Source organism: Typopeltis vanoorti, chromosome 17 (genome assembly GCF_054136105.1).
Source record: "Typopeltis vanoorti isolate ZY-2024b chromosome 17, IOZ_Tvanoo_1.0, whole genome shotgun sequence".
NCBI lineage: Eukaryota > Metazoa > Arthropoda > Arachnida > Uropygi > Thelyphonidae > Typopeltis > Typopeltis vanoorti.
Genome location: NC_143565.1, coordinates 5342181 through 5361347, shown reverse-complemented (window position 1 = coordinate 5361347; position 19167 = coordinate 5342181). Strand labels below are relative to the sequence as shown.

The 19167-nt window shown below is 37.2% G+C and overlaps 1 protein-coding gene across 5 annotated transcripts in view; it reads right to left on the bottom strand.

Moving 5' to 3' along the window:
- Positions 1 to 19167, bottom strand: part of LOC150097110 (testis-expressed protein 2-like) — a 254835-nt gene that overhangs the window by 213247 nt on the left and 22421 nt on the right. For all 5 annotated transcript variants that reach the window (XM_090407014.1, XM_090407018.1, XM_090407016.1 and 2 more), the window contains exon 2: positions 349 to 1682. In XM_090407014.1, coding sequence (XP_090263140.1) covers positions 349 to 1614 — 1266 coding nt within the window. In that variant the 5' untranslated portion in view covers positions 1615 to 1682. The remainder of the gene's footprint in view (positions 1 to 348; positions 1683 to 19167) is intronic.

Here is a 19167-nt window from a genome sequence, read left to right as displayed (position 1 = left end):
ATCATATGATGAGTGTTATCCCATGATGACTCAACCCACGACAAGTCTCTTGCCTCCATGGAGGCCTGAATAATAATAATAATTGTTTTGGTATGGTATAAATTATATATTTCAAATTGTGAAATTAAAATGTTTAAACATACATTATAAAGTTGCAAATTACATTAAACTAGCTGAATGGACATAAATGTCAAGAGAAGCAAAACATCATAAATTTTGTTTTGATCTGGTATAATGTTCCAGTTATGATCACTAAATATTTCATTCTCAAGAGGAGCACTATAAATCAAGTTAATGTATTTTAAGTGGAAATAAAGATGATCAAAATGATAAATAATTTTCACTTACCTTATAGATAACAGGGGTTTCAAATGTTAAATCACAAGGGTGGACTTTCAGTGGAGGAAGAGAGTTATAATCAGGAATTACAAGTTTTTTTTTGGTTGATTTATTTCTAATATTCCAGATACTGTATCCAATAAATGAGATTAGCACTCCATTTAATAACCCACAAAAAAAGGAAGAACGAGAATCTAGTGGCATATTTAACAATACTAAAACGATGATAATTAATTGCAAAATAAAATATGGAGGTATTATTCTTTTATAAAATACAATTAAATCACTCATCAACTTTATGAGCATTAAAAACATGTTTTGATCATTAACAGAATCTGCAATAGGCTCATCTGTTTCTCTGGTTTTATTTTTCTCAAAAGAAATTTGTGTATCATGCTGTGAAGCAGCTGCTCTTTCAGGAATTGTTCTCTCTTTGGATTGTTCTAAGTTATCTTCCGAGTGCTTACTGGACAGTAGTGATGACATTCTAACGGAAGGAGTGTTAACGTTTTTTTTGTCAGACAAGGGCATGCAGGAATAAGCTGTGGCAGCAAAATCCGAAATAGTGTTTTTGTTTTTTTTTGACAGTTTTGAAATATTTTTATTATTCAGCATAATGATTTGCTCATTTTCTTCATCTGAGGAATATTCTTCAAAACATTCTTTTCCCTGTTCCACATTAAGCTTTGAAACTTCTGGAAAATACAATGTATATTCTGGTAAAGGCTTCTGTTTTGGGATCTCTGCAAACACATGCATCTCTTCATTTTTTGTTACATTGTTTAATTTTTTTACATAGTCTAGAACAGATCTAATTCTTGGATTTTCTAAAGGTAAATTAAAATATTCAGAAACTGGATCATTTAATTTTTTTACTTCCAAATTTTGTACCACTGTGTCTTCTGTTTCACCACAGATTCTTGGCTGAGTATTTAAGTCTTTTTTACTAGCTTCATATTTATGAACTATATTTTTTATCTTATCCAAAATAGATTCTTCTTTGAGAGGATCATCATCTGATGTTTTCTGTGGAGAGTTTTTATTAACAGATGGTAAATGAGGAATAGACACTGGTTCACTATTTTCAATTACTGTAGCTTGTAGTGCATTATTTTCTTGTCCATATGGTGGCACTGCATCACATACAGCTGACACATCTTCAATACTTAATTCTGTCTCTTTTTTAATGTCTACAGTTTCATATTCTTTATCTAATTTTAAAACCTGGAGATATGAAACTGAAAAAGTAGGCTTCTTTTCTGATGATTTTTGCATGAAGTTATTTTTGAAGGCTTCTGTTATAAAATGAAAATTTGCATTGCATATCAGAAGTTCATTAAAATCTAAAAAAAAAAAGTATATACTGTAAATTAAAATATTAAGTTAAAATATTAATATTAATATTAATATATTAAATATATATATACCAATAACCAAAGACATACAAGAATTAAAAAAATATAAACATAAATGAGTGATAAACATATTCCAGAAAGTAAAAAAAAAAATTATACTAAATTCAGGTGATATAAAAAGATGCTGATGTCACATCTCTTCTGAAGATGAAAGATCTATAGTTAGTTGCTGTGTGTGTTGTTATTATATAGGCATCTCCTAGGAGAGACTATGAGAATCCATTATGGGAATCCACACAAACTATTATTCATATATTTTTAAGAAATGTGTGAAACTATTAGCTATGCCTGTGACTAGTTATTTAATGGAAGTCTTGCAGTGGGAATGGTTCTTAAGGAGTAGAAAGAAGTCAAAATAGTACCACTCAACAAGCACAGTTCTAGAACAAAAGTTTCCAATTACAGACCTGTCTGTATATCTGCAGTTGTAGCCAAGAGACCTGATGCAGACATTCAGTGGAGAATGTGGCACAATGTATTACCCACTCCAACTATATTGCGAAAAATTTAACTCAGATGTCTCAGATAACTGCCTGTTCTGTGACCAATCAGGAACAGTCTGGCATATCTACTTGGAATGCCCAGTCAACACCCAATTAATCGGTTTGTCTCGGGAAACGGCAGCTCTCACTTGTAGTAGTCTTCATACAGATGAGGAGTATTTCAATCTCATTCATGCAGAGTCAAATAATCATTCATTCTGCAATTACCTCTTCATCACTCCAAAAGCAGTAATATACAGCTTCTACCTCAGACATACAAAACCAAACAGCACAGCAACTTCACAGAGAGAGGAAGCTGACCAACTCCTTGCAGCCTTCAAACAAAAGGTGAGAAGTCAGATCCTACACGAGCATCACCACCACAGGCAAAACAACACCTTAGATCTTTCCAACTAAGACAGGAATCAACGGAATCAATTCCTGGCTGAGCAGGGCGACTGTATCATAGTCCACTTTCCAGCATAGAAGTGACATCATCCTCCCCAAGGAAAGGGGGAAGAAAGACTTCTTGTGCTTAACAGTGCGAATATTAATCAACTGTCAACCTCATGTAAATGGATAATATTGTCCTATAGTAACTGTTATGTTCTTACACATACATGTCAGATTTTATGTTCTTATACAGTATCATGTCAAAATAACTGTTAATGGCTGTAATTTAAAAGGAAAAAAAATGTAATTCACCTTATAACTGATATTTATATTTTGATGTAACATACCTCAACAAGAGTAGAGAACCAAAAACCAGTTAATCCTGTACATAAGATTGTTATGTTTACAAGGTATGGAAGAAATTGGTTAGGCACTATATTCGGTGGACATAGAATTTTTATGATTGTCAGCATGGATATGCAAATGATAAGGTCCTATTTTAGCAAACTACTTACAATTTATGATAACGTGAAAAACATATTGGATAAGGGAGATTCATATATTGTGACATCCTTGGGCTTTGCAAAAGCATTTATTAAATGATTTCATGATAAGTTTGGTGTATAAGCTTTAGAGGATGGGAACAAATAATAGATTGGTAGGTTCTCGTCAGGGGCTGACAGGAGTTTTTTTTTTTTTCTCTCTCTCTTTTTGCTGGCCTGGTTGGCCTAGTGGTTAGTGTATCAGCTTTCCAACCAATAGGCTGTTGGTTCTAATCCCGCTTCAGGCATGGATAATTGCGAGACCCTGCTGTAGAAACCAAACATTCCAAAGATTCCAAGAGATGTACTGGAGGAAGTAAGGGTGACAAGAGATCTGGAGGTGATGATTGATAGAAGACTGAAATTCAGGGAGCATATTGCAAAGATAACTCAAATAATTGCTGCAATACTGAGAAGGATGCAGACCTGCAGAGATAAAAAAAGTTACATTCCATTGTATAAGACTCTGATCAGACCACACGTAGACTATTGTTCTCAAATTTGGTCCCCAGGATTTGAAGGGGATAAATTAACCGTAGAAAGGGTACAGAAGAGGATAACAAAGATGGTTTCAGAACCATACAATGTTAGTTATAAGGATGGGATGAAGGAGTGTGAAATGCAGAGTTTGGTGAATAGAAGAAGGAGAGGTGATATGATCGAGACTTTAAACTGTTGAGAGGCAGTTATAGGGTTGACACTGGGAAGTTCTTTCACTTGGTGGAACAGCGAGAGGGAGCAATGACAAGGGGCCATCCCTGGAAGCTGTGAGCAAGAGGGTGAGGAGTGCATTTTTTTGCATTGAACCGTGGAATGCCTGATAGAATGGTGTGAGCAAGAACGGTCAATGAGTTCAAGGAGTGGTATGATAGACTGTGTTAAGGACCTCCCACAATGAGTCTCTACTCCATGGAGGCCTGAATAATAATAATTACTCATGGGGCTTTATAAGATTGATGCAAAAGTTTTTGATAGATTACCATACGACAAGTGGTTAAATAAATTGAAACAGAGGATTGGATAACAGACTTCTGATTTAGATCAGTCACTGGCTGAGAGAAAGGTATCAGAAAGTTGTATATGGGGGTGCAGTATCCCAAAAGAGGAAGGTCACCAGTGGTGTACAACAGGAGTCAGTTTTGGGACCATTGTTGCTCAATTTGTATATCACTGATATTGGAATGGGTTTAACTAGTGATATGCAGCTGTTTGCAGATGATACAAAATTGGGGAGAGCAATGCAGATGTTATGGCCTTACAGGACCCGAATAGATGGCATGAATGAGCAGGTACGTGGAACTATCAGTTCAATGTTGCAAAGTGTAAGGTTTTGAGATTTGGTAAGCAATGATGAGATGTAAATTATACACTTGGAGGGGAAACTTTAAAGGAAGAGATGAGAGATCTAGGAGTGATGGAGGACAAGGACCTGATGTTGTGAAGAAGTTACATCGGATAATGGCAATGATGCAGAGGACCATCACATTCAGAAATAAAATGGTTATGATGACATTGTATAAGGCCTTGATCATGTCCCAAATGGATTATTGTGCACAGACTTGGTTGCTGTGTTTTCATGGCAATGAGGATATGTTACAAAGGGCCCAGAAAACATTCACAAATGTGGTTAGCGATCTTTGTAATGTGGAGTACGAGGACAGATTGAGAGAATGTAACTGAAAATCCTCATGAATAGGAGGAAGGGGGGGGGGATATGATTGAGACATATGAGCTAGTCAAGGGTTGTTATCAGGTTGACATGTAAGAGATTTTTCAGAGAATGGGAGAGAGGAGATAGAACAAGAGGCTATTGCTGGAAACTGTATAAGAAGGGAATGAGAAGAAGGTTCTTTGCATGAAGAGTGGAATGCATTCCCTGAATGTGTGGTGAATGTAGACAGATTGAATCAGTTTAAGGCACAGTTGGATGAGTATTATGTGTAATAGTTGTACCTCCCATGATGAGTCTGACTTCATGGAGGTCAGATGATGTTAATAATAATAATAATAATATGAAAAATAGTGTATGAAACTCAAGCAATGACTTTAAACTATCTTCTGTTGTTTTTATTTTATTTCATTGCAGTTTTTTTTTTTTTTTTTGGTAGGGACCTCTTACAATGAGGGCATTAGAATGCCCTTCACACCTTAAGCAGTCCTTATGTATTTGTGGATCTACCTAATACCAGCAATTTGTTCCGATTCATTATCTACATAATTGAATGTGAAGAATGAATTTTTGACCAAAATGGTTAATAATGAAAACTGGGTTTATTTAGTCATAAGATTAAAAATACAAACTACTAAATAAGAAGTTACTAACTAGCCTCACCATATATGACTTGTGGCTTCCTCTGGATAAAAAATATAAGCATAAAGTTGACAAATAAAATATATAAATAAATATGAAAAGCTGGTCAAGACTGTTGTAGCATGAACAATCAAAAACACATGGAGAGAGCAGATTGTGCCATGAATTACTCATTTTCTAGCATGGTTTGAAGATGATTAGCTGAAAACTGAAATCAGGCGTGTGAAGCAATCTATTAAAGACTTCTACATGTCAACGGAAGTCTAACTCTTTAAAGTGAGAAGGAAAGAACATGTGGGAGATGTTCAGCATAAAATAAAAGAAAAGATCTGGTCTGGCTAACCATACCTTATCCACTATGCCATATGTCAAAGAAAACTTTTATTCTAGACTTCAAAAAGAATCCATTAGGTATCTGTTCACTTGGACCTTTGAACAGAAATCAATGTCTTATAGCAAATGACATCTGGAAATCTCTCGTGAAATCCTTCAAAATCTCAGATTTTATTTTTGCCAATAATCACCTTCAGTCTATGCATGATGACAGCTAATGCATGGCATACTTCACATTTGTGTTTTAAGACTAATCAATTTATCTTTTGGATTTTTCAGTGTTTAGAAAATTGCTGGGAGTTTTTCCACTTGGTTATACTGTAAATTAAAGATACCAAGAAATTATATAGTTAGTTTAATCCTTTATCCAAGTGTAAGCAAACAAAGTTTACACCTGAAGTATTTTCAGGACTAGGGCAACTTGTATATAGAATCTAATATATAATCTAAATAGTAAATAGATACTAAATAATAGAATCTAATACTTCGTACCACTCACTTGCCTTAGTATTCCATAATGCAAAACATATTCTTCAGAACACATGCAATTTACAGACAAAAATAATAGTTGTGGTGGTGTTGGAGGTGGGCGGTAGATGGCATTGATTTGTAGTAGAGGTTCGGTGTAGAGACAGTTGTAGGTGTCCTCCCGCGATGAGTCTTCAGACTCCTTGGAGGTATCAGGAATAATAATAATATCCTTATAGACATGTATAACGCTTTGCATTATGGGAAGGGTCACTACCCAGACCAGTTTGAACCTTTATTGAGGTCTCATCAGTGGGAGCAGACCTACAGGTGATACTAAGGTTGAAGTAATGCAGAAGTCAGATGTGCTTTGCATTATGGGATACTAAGGCAAGTGATGTGAAGTCATTAGCTTCTTTATACGAGTTGCCCCAGTGCTGAAAATAGTTCAGGTGCAAACTTGTTTGCTCACATTTGGATAAAGGATTAATCTATATGTTACCACTAAAGCTCGAAAGCCATTAATGTGCACATTACCTAGCTAATCTGCAGATTAACTGATTTGCTCATTAACGTGCGGAATCAAGAGTTTTCTGCATTTTACCTAGGTAATGTGCACATTAACGCCTTCCATATTGTTAAAGTTCAAAAGTTTGTATCTCTCATTTTCTTTCCCTACTCCTTTTCCCCCTCTCCCTCCACTTTTAGTTTGGTTTCGTCAGTGTCTTGTTGTCGAAAGAAGATGTCCCTGCTGTAGAAATATCTTTACGTCAAACAGCAATAAAACAATCCCTTGGAACTGGGCAGGGTTTCAGAAAATGTGACTGTAAATCTAAATGAACCACAAATAGGTGTGCTTGTCGCAAAAACCAATTGCTATGTAATTCAAAGTGTCACCAATTTTTAGATTGCACTAATAAGTAAACATAATTTTATCATATGTTTTGCAAATTCATTTCCTTAATTGTAATAATATTTTAAACTGTTTGATTATTTGTATTGAGTTTTTGAATTGCTGTTGTTCCAGCAAAGATCTTATTTTCACTTTAACGAGTGCCTAGTAGGTAATGTGCAGATTATCTGGGTGATTTGCAGATTACCTAGGTAATTTGAGAAATGAAACAATTTTCCACATGTTAACGGATCACCCTAGTTAATCTGCAGAATACCTAGATAATCTGTAGAATAACTGATTTCTGCACTTTAGCGGTAACATATATATATAATTTCTTGGTATCTTTAATTTATAGTATAACCAAGTGTAAAAAGTTCCAACAACCATCTCTAATCCAGAGTATTTTAATAATAAGGTGCGACACCTTTTCTCTACTTGTATGACTTCTGCATTACTTCAACCTCAGTATCACCTCTGGGTCTGGCTCTCACTGATGCACGTTAGTGTTAAAATGGTCACTGCAATGAGATGAGAGGATCTGCTCGGGGGTGGATTTTTGCCTATCAGTGGAGCCACCGCTGAGATTAAGGCTCTGCTTGGTGGTGGTGGCAGTGAGCTTGCCATTGGGCAGAACCACTGCTGAGGATTCCTATCCATGGAAGGGTGGGCCTGTCTCACTGAGTGGAACCACCACTGAGTAAAGTGATCTTTCAGGTCGCTCACACTGAGTTTAGAGTGATCTGGGGGATTGCCTGAGTTTTTGGAGACCTCCCTTCACTTATATAATGAAACCAGCCTGGGGTGACTCTTCCCAAAATGCAAAGCATTATACATGTCCATAAGGATATGTGCTTTGCATTATGGAATAATAAAGCAAGTGATGTGAAGTCATTAGCTTCTATATACGAGTTGCCCCAGTCCTGAAAATACTTCAGGTGCAAACTTTGTTTGCTTACACTTGGATAAAGGACGAAACCAAGTATATAATTTCTTGGTATCTTTAATTTATAGTGTTTAGACAAGTTTGATGGTCTGTTTTTTTCTCTCTCACACGCACACACACATTTTGTGCTATAAAGCACAAAAAACCTGATAAACCAACCAGTTTGAGTACAAGTGAAACTAATCAGATATTAGTTTCTAAATAAACAACTAAAATATATAATATAAAAGAAATAATATAAAAAATCCATTTTAATCCTAGTCATGAACCTTTTACCTGATGATAGATAATGCTAGAAAATGGGTCACTGTCTCCCCATTTTTGACTTCATATTACAACAGTTCTGAACTACCAGCCTATCATTTTAATTTATTTCTTTTATTTGTCAACCTTACATTTATATTTTTTTACCCAAATGAAGCCACAAGTAATCTATTGTGAAATCAGTCAGCATCTGAAGTACTAATAGAAGCTTCAGTGCAAACATTCACAATGAATTTATCACTGGACTAATTTTTTACTGCAAGGAAAACAATAACAATTCCACCCAAAATTCCATTTCTTATCGAAGTCTTAGAGTCTCTAAGAAGTGTGTCAAGGGTGTACATGAGAAGCATATCACAATTAGTTTTCTTCAAAATCTCCTTGAAGCTCTTTTGAATTTTGCTATAAACAGAAATTCAAGGAAAAGACTGAAAAGGGATAAAAGCAGAAAACTTGCATCATGTTCAAATTATTATTATTATTGTTTGACACCTTCATGGACTCATCAAGGGGGGGGGCACCTGCTCTACAACTGTCTCCACAACTTAATCCACCAACTGACCACAACTATACCAACGCCATCTACTGTCGACCACCACTAGTATTTATTATTATTATTATTATTCAGGCCTACATGGAGTCAAAAGACTCATCGTGAGAGATCCTTCCTAAGAAACACAAAGTATATCAAGATTCATTGAGGGGAGGTCCCCCCCCCCCGAGAAACACAAAGTCTATCACACTACTCCTTAAACTCATTGACCATTCTCGCTCTCACCATTCCATCAGGCAATGCATTCCGTAGTTCAACCACCCTCCATGAAAAGAAACCACTCCTCACCCTCTTGCAAACAGTTTCCTTTTGTAACTTCCAGGGATGGCCTCTTGTCATCACTCCTTCCCGCTGTTCAACCAAGTGAAAGAACTCTCCGGTGTCAAACCCTGTAACCACCTCTCAACAGTTTAAAAGTTTCAATCATATCACCTCTCCTTCTTCTATCCACCAAACTCTGCAGTCCACATTCCCTCAGCCGATTCTCATAACTAACATGGTACAGTCCTGAAACCATCTTTGTTATCCACCTTTGTACCCTTTTTACCCTTTCCACAGTTAATTTATCCCCTTCAAATCCTGGGGACCAAATCTGAGAACAACAGTCTAAGTGTGGTCTGATCAGAGATTTATACAATGGAATGATAACTGTTTTATCTCTGCAGGTCAATGTCCTTTTCATTATTGCAGCAATCCTATGTGTTACCTTCACTACCTTTGCAATATGTCCCTTAAATTTTGGGTTTCTATCAATCATCAATCCCAGATCACTTGTCTCCCCTACTTCCTGCAATATAACTCCTCCCATAGAGTATGCAGCATCCCATCAATGTTTCCCAAACCACAAGACCTTACATTCTGCTGAATCAAACTGAAATCCCCATTCATTTGCCCATTATAATAATAAGGGAGCTTGTGGCATGCAGTATTTGCAACATGTATGCATCTAGTGAATTGGATGTCTGGCTTGTGAGAGAGGATGGGGGTGCATGTGTGTTTCAAGTACAGGCAGTGGGAGGAAATAAATGCAGCATATATCTCAATAACCGACCTTGTTGCTCCAGGACTTGTCTTGGGAGAAGTATGATAAGTATGAAAGATGAGATTAGAAGAATGGAAGAGATAAATGCAAGTCAAATCGGAGTAGGGGAGAGAGAGAGAGAGTTTTGGGAATGATAGGAGAGGAGAGAAATTTGTGAATGATAAAAGAGGAGAGAATGGAATTGAATATGGAAATGGAGAGAATGGAAACAGGAGAGAGAGGTATGGAAGTGCTAGAAGAGGAGAGAAATGGAAACAGTCGGAGAGACAGAATGAGAGAGAGAGGCAGGGGAGTGCTAGAGGAGGAGAGAATGGAAACAGTGGGTGAGACGGAATGAGAGAGAGGTATGGCAGTGCTAGAAGAGAAGAGAATGGAATGAGAGAGAGGTATGGGAGTGCTAGAAGAGGAGAAAATGAAAAAGTAGGAGAGAGGCATGGGAATGAAAGAAGAGGAGAAAATGGAAACAATAGAAGAGAGGGAATGGTAAGAGGTATAATGTATGGGGGACTCAATGATCCCTGGTGTTCAAGATAGGATGTGTGAGGAGTGTTTGCCAGGAGTAATGATAGAAGGGGTGGCTTTGGCAGTTAAGAGAGGTGAAAGGGTGGACGAGATGATTGTGATGGTGGGAACAAATGACTTGAGTGGTGGTGTAAATAAATAGTGTAAAAAAATCAAAGAGATGGGAACATATGTAGAATTATAAGGCAGGTGATTTATAATAGTCTAAGACATCAACTTGGGGAAGTTTAATGGAGGGAGGAATTGGAAAGCCGGAATATCATTAGTGCATGGGAAATTATGAAAGAATATTTGTTAGCAGCAATGGTAAGTTGTATACCATGAGTGAACAAGAGGACACGATTTGGAGTAAAGTGGATGACAAACAATATTAAATAGGAATTGCATGTGAAAAAGAGGTTGTGGAAGAGATATAAGGAGACAGGAGAAGAGAAGATGCATGAAGAGTATAAGACACAGGCCAGAAGAGTGACTAGTATGGTAAGGAAGACGAAACTGGAATATGAGAGGAGATTAGCCCTAAGATCGAAAGAAGATCCTAGGGAATTTTTTAGATATTTGGCCAGTAGGAGGAGAAATGACTGTGGAAGAATGATATTGGGATAAAAACGGGAATAGAGTGACTGATGCAGAGGACATAGTAGAATTGTTCAATGACCACTTTATTGGAGTATTTCATCCTGAAGGAGGCAGTTTTAATGCTAGAGGGATAGCGGGGATTTTTTGTAAAAAAATCACTGATTTTCTTTTGCTTCTTGGAAGCTAAACTTTTTTCGAATGCTTCTTCTCGGAGCTGCATTAGCAATAAAATTTTGTGGAATGGCGTATCATTCTGCTTATCCCATTCTATACACATATTAAAACTGTCAACTGCCTCTTTATGTGTTACTCTTTTTCCATTCCGTAACATTTATTTGTGAAATTTCAACATCTGGATTTATATTTTTAACCAAATTATACATGATTTGAATTTCCTCTTTTTGTGTATCACCGTAATTATCTTGGTAAATTCTAGAAGGCCACAGTTTTTCCATGATGCTCGAATTGCTTCAGGTTCGACGGCTTCCCAGGTAAACGTGAACACACAATAAATCAAAATAGACCTACAGTATGACTGTAGAATCGACAACATGAAAAAATACTCTACTGTAATAATAATAAAATAAATAATAATAGTTAAAATAATAATTATTAAATAAAAATAATACACAAAATAATAATACGTAATAAATAAAACTTTTTCTTTCAAACCCCAGTTTGGATTACTGGAAGGTTCGGACTAAAGAGGTTCGGATTAGCGAGATACCACTGTATCTCCAATCTAGCTTCCACCTCTTATGTATTTTGTATGGTTATACTGATCAGTCTCCATAAAAATGAGTTAATCTCCCGAGTTAATCCACTAACCTTTCTACAAATTCTTGCTTTCAAATTCGAGTTATATCCCTTGAGTGACACAGAGAGCACAATTTGGTGTAAAGTTATTATTATTATTTTTTATATATATTATTATGGAGTCGCAGATTTACTGTGGGAGGCTCATTCAACTGACAACAGATTTAACATATAGAATCTTAAAACACTTAACATTCAGGTAATGCATTCCATTCACTGACAATTCTCTACACAAAAAATCTACTCCTTACACCCCTCTTCACCACACTTTTAGATAACTTCCAGATATGACCTCTGGTTCTTCCCCTCTCACCATCTACTCGTTTTGTAATTCCTTCTAGATTAATCTGATAAATTCCTCTCACTAACTTAAATGTCTCTTTCATATCACCTCTGTTCCTCCTATTCCACCAAACTCTGCAACTCACATTTCTTCAATCTCTCTCTCTTTCCATAGCCAGCATTCCAAAGTCCCAATGTTGTCTTAGTCACTCACCTCTGAACCCTCTCCAATGTCTCCACATCACAATGAAACCAGGTGACCAGATCTAAGCACAATAGTCCAAGTGTGGCCTGACCAATGCTGTATAGAGTGGCACAACCACTTCCTTATCCTTGCATGTTAGAGAACTTCTTGTCATAGCAGCACTATGATGTGCAGCCTTTGCAACACTAGCTGTATGCCCTCTAAACTTCAGTCTACTGTCAACGAACATTCCCAAATCTCTAATGTCATCCACTTCCTCCAGTACAGCACCATCAATATAGTACATAGCCTTATATTTCAGCACTCCAAAATGCAGGACTTGCACTTATTGATATTAAAACTACAACCACACTCTTTTGTCCAAGTAAAAAGTCTATTTAAATCTTCCTGAAGGGAATTAACATCAGCAGTGCTACTTATAATTCTTCCCAACTTTGAATCATCACCAAACAACTGAAGATCTACGAGAGAAAAATCTAGCTGTCACCCTATTTTCAACTGCATTCATATGACTTCCATGGATGCCCTCTCGTCCTTTCTCCACCTTAAATAAAATGAAAAATTCTAATCTATCTACTGGTATCCTGTTGGATCCTTACAGAAGTTTGTCAGTTGCAATCATATCACCCCTCTTTTTTTGGTTTGCTGGAATTGCAGCCCGAAAATTAATAGTCTGATTCATAATCTGTATTCAACAATTCCAGTATCATCTTTAACACTCTCCTTTGCAATCTCTCCACTGTATCAGCATCATCATAGACCAGACCTGCACACAATGGTCCAAGTGAGGTCATATCAAGACCTTGTAAACAGACAAAAATGACTTTCAGATACTTATAACTGTAAATAAATTATTATTATTTAGGCCTCCAAGGAGTCAAAAGACTCATCATGGGAGGTCCCTCCTAGGAAACACCAAGTCTATCATACCACTCCTTAAACTCATTGACTGTTCCCTCTCCCACCACTCAATCAGGCAATGCATTCCACGGCTCAACCACCCTCCATGCAAAGAAACCACTCCTCACTCTCTTGCTCACAGTTTCCTTTTGTAACTTCCAGGGATAGCCTCTTGTCGTCATTCCTTCCTGCTGTTCAACCAAGCGAAAGAACTCCCCAGTGTCAACCCTGTAACCACCTCTCAACAGTTTAAAAGTCTCAATCATATCACTTCTTCTTCTTCTTCTTCTATCCACCAAACTCTGCAGTCAACATTCCCTCAGCCGATCCTCATAACTAACATGGTACAGTCCTGAAACCATCTATGTTATAGGCCTTTGAACACTTTCCACAGTTAATTTATCCCCTTCAAATCCTGGGGACCAAATCAGAGAAAAATAGTCTAAGTGTGGTCGGATCAGTGTCTTATACAACAGAATGATAACTCTTTCATCTCTGCAGGTCAGCATCCTTCTCATTATTGCAGCAATCCTCTGTGTTACCTTCATCACTTTTGCAATATGTCCCTTGAATTTCAGGTTTCTATCAATCATCAACACCAGATCTCTCGACTCCCCTACTTTCTTCAGCACATCTCCTCCAATAGAGTATGCAGCATCTCATCGATGTGTCCCAAACTTCAAGACCTTATTTTTCCTGTTAAGCCGACACCCCCATTCATTTGACCATCTGTCTAGCTTATTCAAATCCTCTTGCATGACTACCCCATCTGCACTATTAATAACCCTTCCCAGCTTCACATCATACACAAAACAACTGAATATCCTCCTGCAATCCACTCACAATGTTATTGATATAAAGGTTAAACAATATAAGTCCCAGTACTGAGCCCTGTGGGACCCCACTTGTAACCCTCTGCCTCCTTGAAAATGTCCCCCCCATACACAACTCTCTGATACCTATTGGACAGCTAATTATGAATCCAGTTGACAACCTGACATCCAAACTCATGTGCTGCAACTTAAATATCAGCTAATCATGTGGCACCCTGTCAAATGCCTTTACTAAATCCAAGAAAATGGCAGTATATGCCTTTCCCTCATCTAATGCTCTTGTAACTTAATTATAAAAGGCTAGCCTATTACTAAAACATGAGCACCCCTCACAAATTCATGTTGACTCTCACAGATAACATTACCCTCATCTGCCCAATGTTGTATACAGTCCCCAACTAATTTCGCCAAGATCTTAACAACTGTAGTACGAGACTCTTCCACACTTCTGCACATGTCAACAGAAGGAGAATCCATTCCGATAATAGGGTAATCAATCCGTATTGTGGAATGAGTTGTTTATTATTACACGTCGGAAAATTAACTTCTTTTTTATGATCATTGTAGTTTTTAAAGTTTTAACTATGTTGCTTGTATGAAAGTTGGAAAATTTTACCTATGAAGCATGTGATTTTGCATTTGTTGGTGACCAATTTGTACGTCCTTCGTTTCTTTCTCCCCTTCAGCATGAATCGACTATTCTTGACAAGTCTCCAAGCAAAGCACTCTAAAGTCTGGGCATACTATGCTGATGACACACAAACTGGCCTATAATAAGAACACTCCAGTCTGTTACCGCCCTTATGCAATACCACTATCTTACCTTCCTTCCATTCCTTGGGCACATTTCCCATAGCCAGACTTTCATTGAAAAGCCAGGTCAAAGGAGCTGTCAGTTGTATAGCACATTCTCTCAAAACTCGTGGTGAAATACCATCCAGGCCCACAGCTTTACTGACATCCAGAGTACCCAGTATTTGGAACATGCTCTTCTTCTGCAACTCTAAACCTGCCCTATCCTTCTAGTATTAAAATTTACTCTTCCAGGATGAAATACACCAATAAAGTGTTATTTGAAAAATTCCACTATGTCCTCTGCATCAGTCACTCTATTCCCATTTTTATCCCACAATGTCATTCTTCCACAATCATTTTCCTCCTACTGGCCACATAGCTAAAACATTCCCTAGGATTTTCTTTGGATCTGAGGGCCATATCTCTTCTCATATTCCAGTTTTGCCTTCCTTACCATACTAGTCACTCTCCTGCCCTGTGTCTTAGTTCTTCATGTATCTAATCTTCACCTGTCTCCTTATATATCTTCCATAGCTTCTTTTTCACATGCAGTTCCAGTTTAATATTGTTTGTCATCCAATTTACACCAAATTGTGAACTCTTCTTCACTTGTGGAATACAGCTTATTATTGCTGCTAACAAATATTCCTTCACAATTTCCCATGCACTAATGATATCCCAGCCTTCCAATTCCTCTTTCCATGAAACTTCCTCAAGTTGATGTCTGAGACTATTATAATCACCTGCCTTATAATTCCACATATGTTTCCGTTTCTTTGATACTCCTGCATGTCTATTCATCTTCCAAGTCAAAACCACATGGTTACTCTCTCCAACTGGTGAGAGAGATATCTCAGTTATTATCAACTCTTCTGATGCTTTGACCAAATCCAAAACTCTTGAACCTCTTGTTCCCTCTATTATTATTATTATTATTAAAGAAGACCTCATGGAGTCAAAGACTCATCTAGGATGTCCTTTTATCTCACACACATCTCATCATACCGTGTCTTAAACACATTCAAACTCCTTGCAGACACTACACTCTCAGGCAAGGCATTCCAATCACTCACAACTCTGCATGAAAAAAACCTGCCTCTCACTCCCCTACTCACACCCTCTTTATACAGTTTCCAGGGATGACCTCTGGTTCTCCCTTGATCTCCCACTATTCTCTGTAGAACTTCTCCACCATTGATCCTATAACAACCCCTTACCAACTTGTAGGTCTCTATCATATCTCCCCTCTTCCTTCTCGCCTCCAGACTCTGCAAATTACATCTTTTCAATCTTTCCTCATACTCGACATTCCAGAGGTCAGAAACTACCTTAGTCATTCGCCTTTGGACCCTTTCCAACATCTCTTCATCCTTCTGAAAACCAGGTGACCAAATCTGGGCACAATAGTCCATGTGTGGCCTAATCAAAGCCTTAGACAATAGAACATGAATCTCCCTACTTCTACACGTCAATGTCCTCTGCATCATTCCCAGAAGTGTTTGTGTTGTCTTCACAATTTTGGCGATGTGTCCCCGTAAATTTTAGATTCTTATCCACTATCGCCCCCAGATCTCTTATTTCCTCTACTTCCAACAATATATTCTCACCAAGCATAAATTCTGCATCCCATCTTTGTTTTCCAAATTTTAAAACCTTACATTTTGCAACATTGAACTCACATCACCATTTGCTTGCCCAATCACTCAATTTATTCAAGTCTTCTTGCAAGGCCACAACATCTTCACTACTCTTTATGGTTCGTCCCAACTTTGCATCATCTGCAAACAACTGAATATCTCCATCCAAATCTTCGCCAATATCATTAATATACAAGTCAAATAGTAATGGCCCTAAAACAGACCCCTGAGGCACTCCACTAGTGACTTTCCTTTTCCTGGATATTGCACCCCCATACACAACTTGTTGATAACTATCAGATAGCCAGTCTCCAATCCAATGCACTAATCAAATATCCAACCCCATCTGCTCTAGTTTGACAGTCAACTTATCATGAGGTACTCTATCAAAAGCCTTTGCAAAATCAAAGTATATTACTATGTATCCTTCTCCTCTGTCCAAGGAAGCAGTCACTTTATTGTAATAAGTAAGTAGATTACTAAAACATGACCTCCCTTTAGCAAATCCATGCTGTCCATCAAAGATTATACCATTGTTGTCAACCCCACTCTGGATCCTAGTTCTGACAAGCTTCTCCAACAACTTAACCACAACACCTGACACACAGATAGGCCTATAGTTTGATGCTTGAGTTCGATCACCTCCTTTATGAAGTGGCACAATCTTGCCCTCCTTCCACTCTTTAGGAACTTGACCAAGTGCAAGACTCGTATTAAAAAAATATGTCAAGGCAGGTGTCAACTCTCTGGCACATTCCTTCAGAATATGCGGTGATATATTATCAAGTCCTACAGCCTTATTTACATCTAGTTTACTCAACTCCCCAAACACCTCTTGCTCACTTACAGTCAGTCTCTCCTCCCCATCATCAACTGTTCTTAATCTCTCCATGAAGTCACATTCACAAGATTGAAAGATCTTTATGAACTGCTCATCAAGTATCTCCACCACACATTCTGCAACAGCTGTCTTTATGCCATTTCCTCCAATCAATGTCATCCTTCCATAATCATTCTTTCTTTCGCTGGCAACATATCGAAAGAACCCCCTAGGATTCTTTTTGGCTTCATTAGCTAACTGCTGTTCATACCTCTCTTTAGCCACTCTCACCAACCAAGTCACCCTCCCTGCCTGGTCTTTGTAGACCTCATGAAATTGGTTACTTCCACTTCTCTTATGCTGCCTCCACAATGCCCTTTATCTCTGTATTGCATGCTTAATCTCTTGATTCATCGATCTCACACCTACCTTATTTAACCTTCTCACCCATGGTATACATTTAGACATTGCATCTACTAAATAGTTTTTGAAAATCCCATAAGCTGCATAGATCTCTTTTCCAGCTAACTCCTCATTCCATGCTACACCTGCAAGCTGTCTCCTGAACTCTTCATAATCACCCCCCTTGTAGTTCCACATATACCCTTTTACATGTTGCCTAAGTTATTTGTACCTCAAGACTTCTAGAAATCCCATTCCCTTATTGCTACATGCATCTTCCTCTCCCCAATTTATACTGCTGTAGTTAAAATCTCCCATAACAATCATGGGGGATAAATAATAATATAAATAAGTCAACTAAAACTTAAGCTATAATTGCATGTCCTAATTCAAGTATGAATGAAACAAGTTTTGAGTGTTTAGTTTGCATAATTTTTCCATCAAAAATGGTATGATAGCACAAACATGTCTTTCGCAGATGTAAATCTGTATCCAATACAAGTCAAGTTTATTAAAATTAAAAATTTGTTTAGCATCACATTCTCACCTTCTTAAACAGGAATTTTAAATTCTGTATGTTTCTGCTGATTTTCCACATATGTTTGCAGATTCTTCTTGAATCTTGGTATTTTTGAATATGCTAATTTGCAAAATTCTAGACATTTTCATTTACATTCTCCTCTTTCTTTTTTCAAATATCCTTTTGTAAACAATGCTTTTTCTTGGATGATCACCAATCTTATTACAGATATGCATTATTGATGAACAGATAATTGTCTTTCCATTATCTCTGTATTCCTTCTATGAATCAACTTCATAAAATTTTACGATAATCTTTAGATATGCTTTCAGTATTTGTATTGCTATTCAGGTATTAACATACATTTCTTGTAAGTGAAAAGAACATATAATATTCAAAATTCATTCACTGACTTTTGTTTTTAATTGAAAATAACTTCATGTCAAAATACATTAATAATATTTGAAGTCTGTATGTATTAAAAGTGATTGAAGGGGAAAAAAAGAAAACTGATTTCATTTGACTGGTATTTTTGTGTTATGATAGTTTTTTCCTGTATAGTAAAAGTCTTTAAGCTGTGGGTACTCAGATAACGAATACTTGAATAATGAGGATTCTACCCCACCCCTTCCGCATGAAATTCAGGGGACACATTGCTAAGGTGTCCAAGATTGCACATAGGATTACTTGGCTATTGAGGAACACTAACATCCTGATATAAAGAGGCTACCTTTATATCAGGATACCTTTATATTATTATTTACCTTTATAAAGCACTGATACTTCCACATTTGGATTATTGTGCTCAGGTCTGGTCACCTGGATTCCCTGGAGATGAGGAGGTTGTGGAGAGGGTTCAGAGGAGAGTGACTAAGT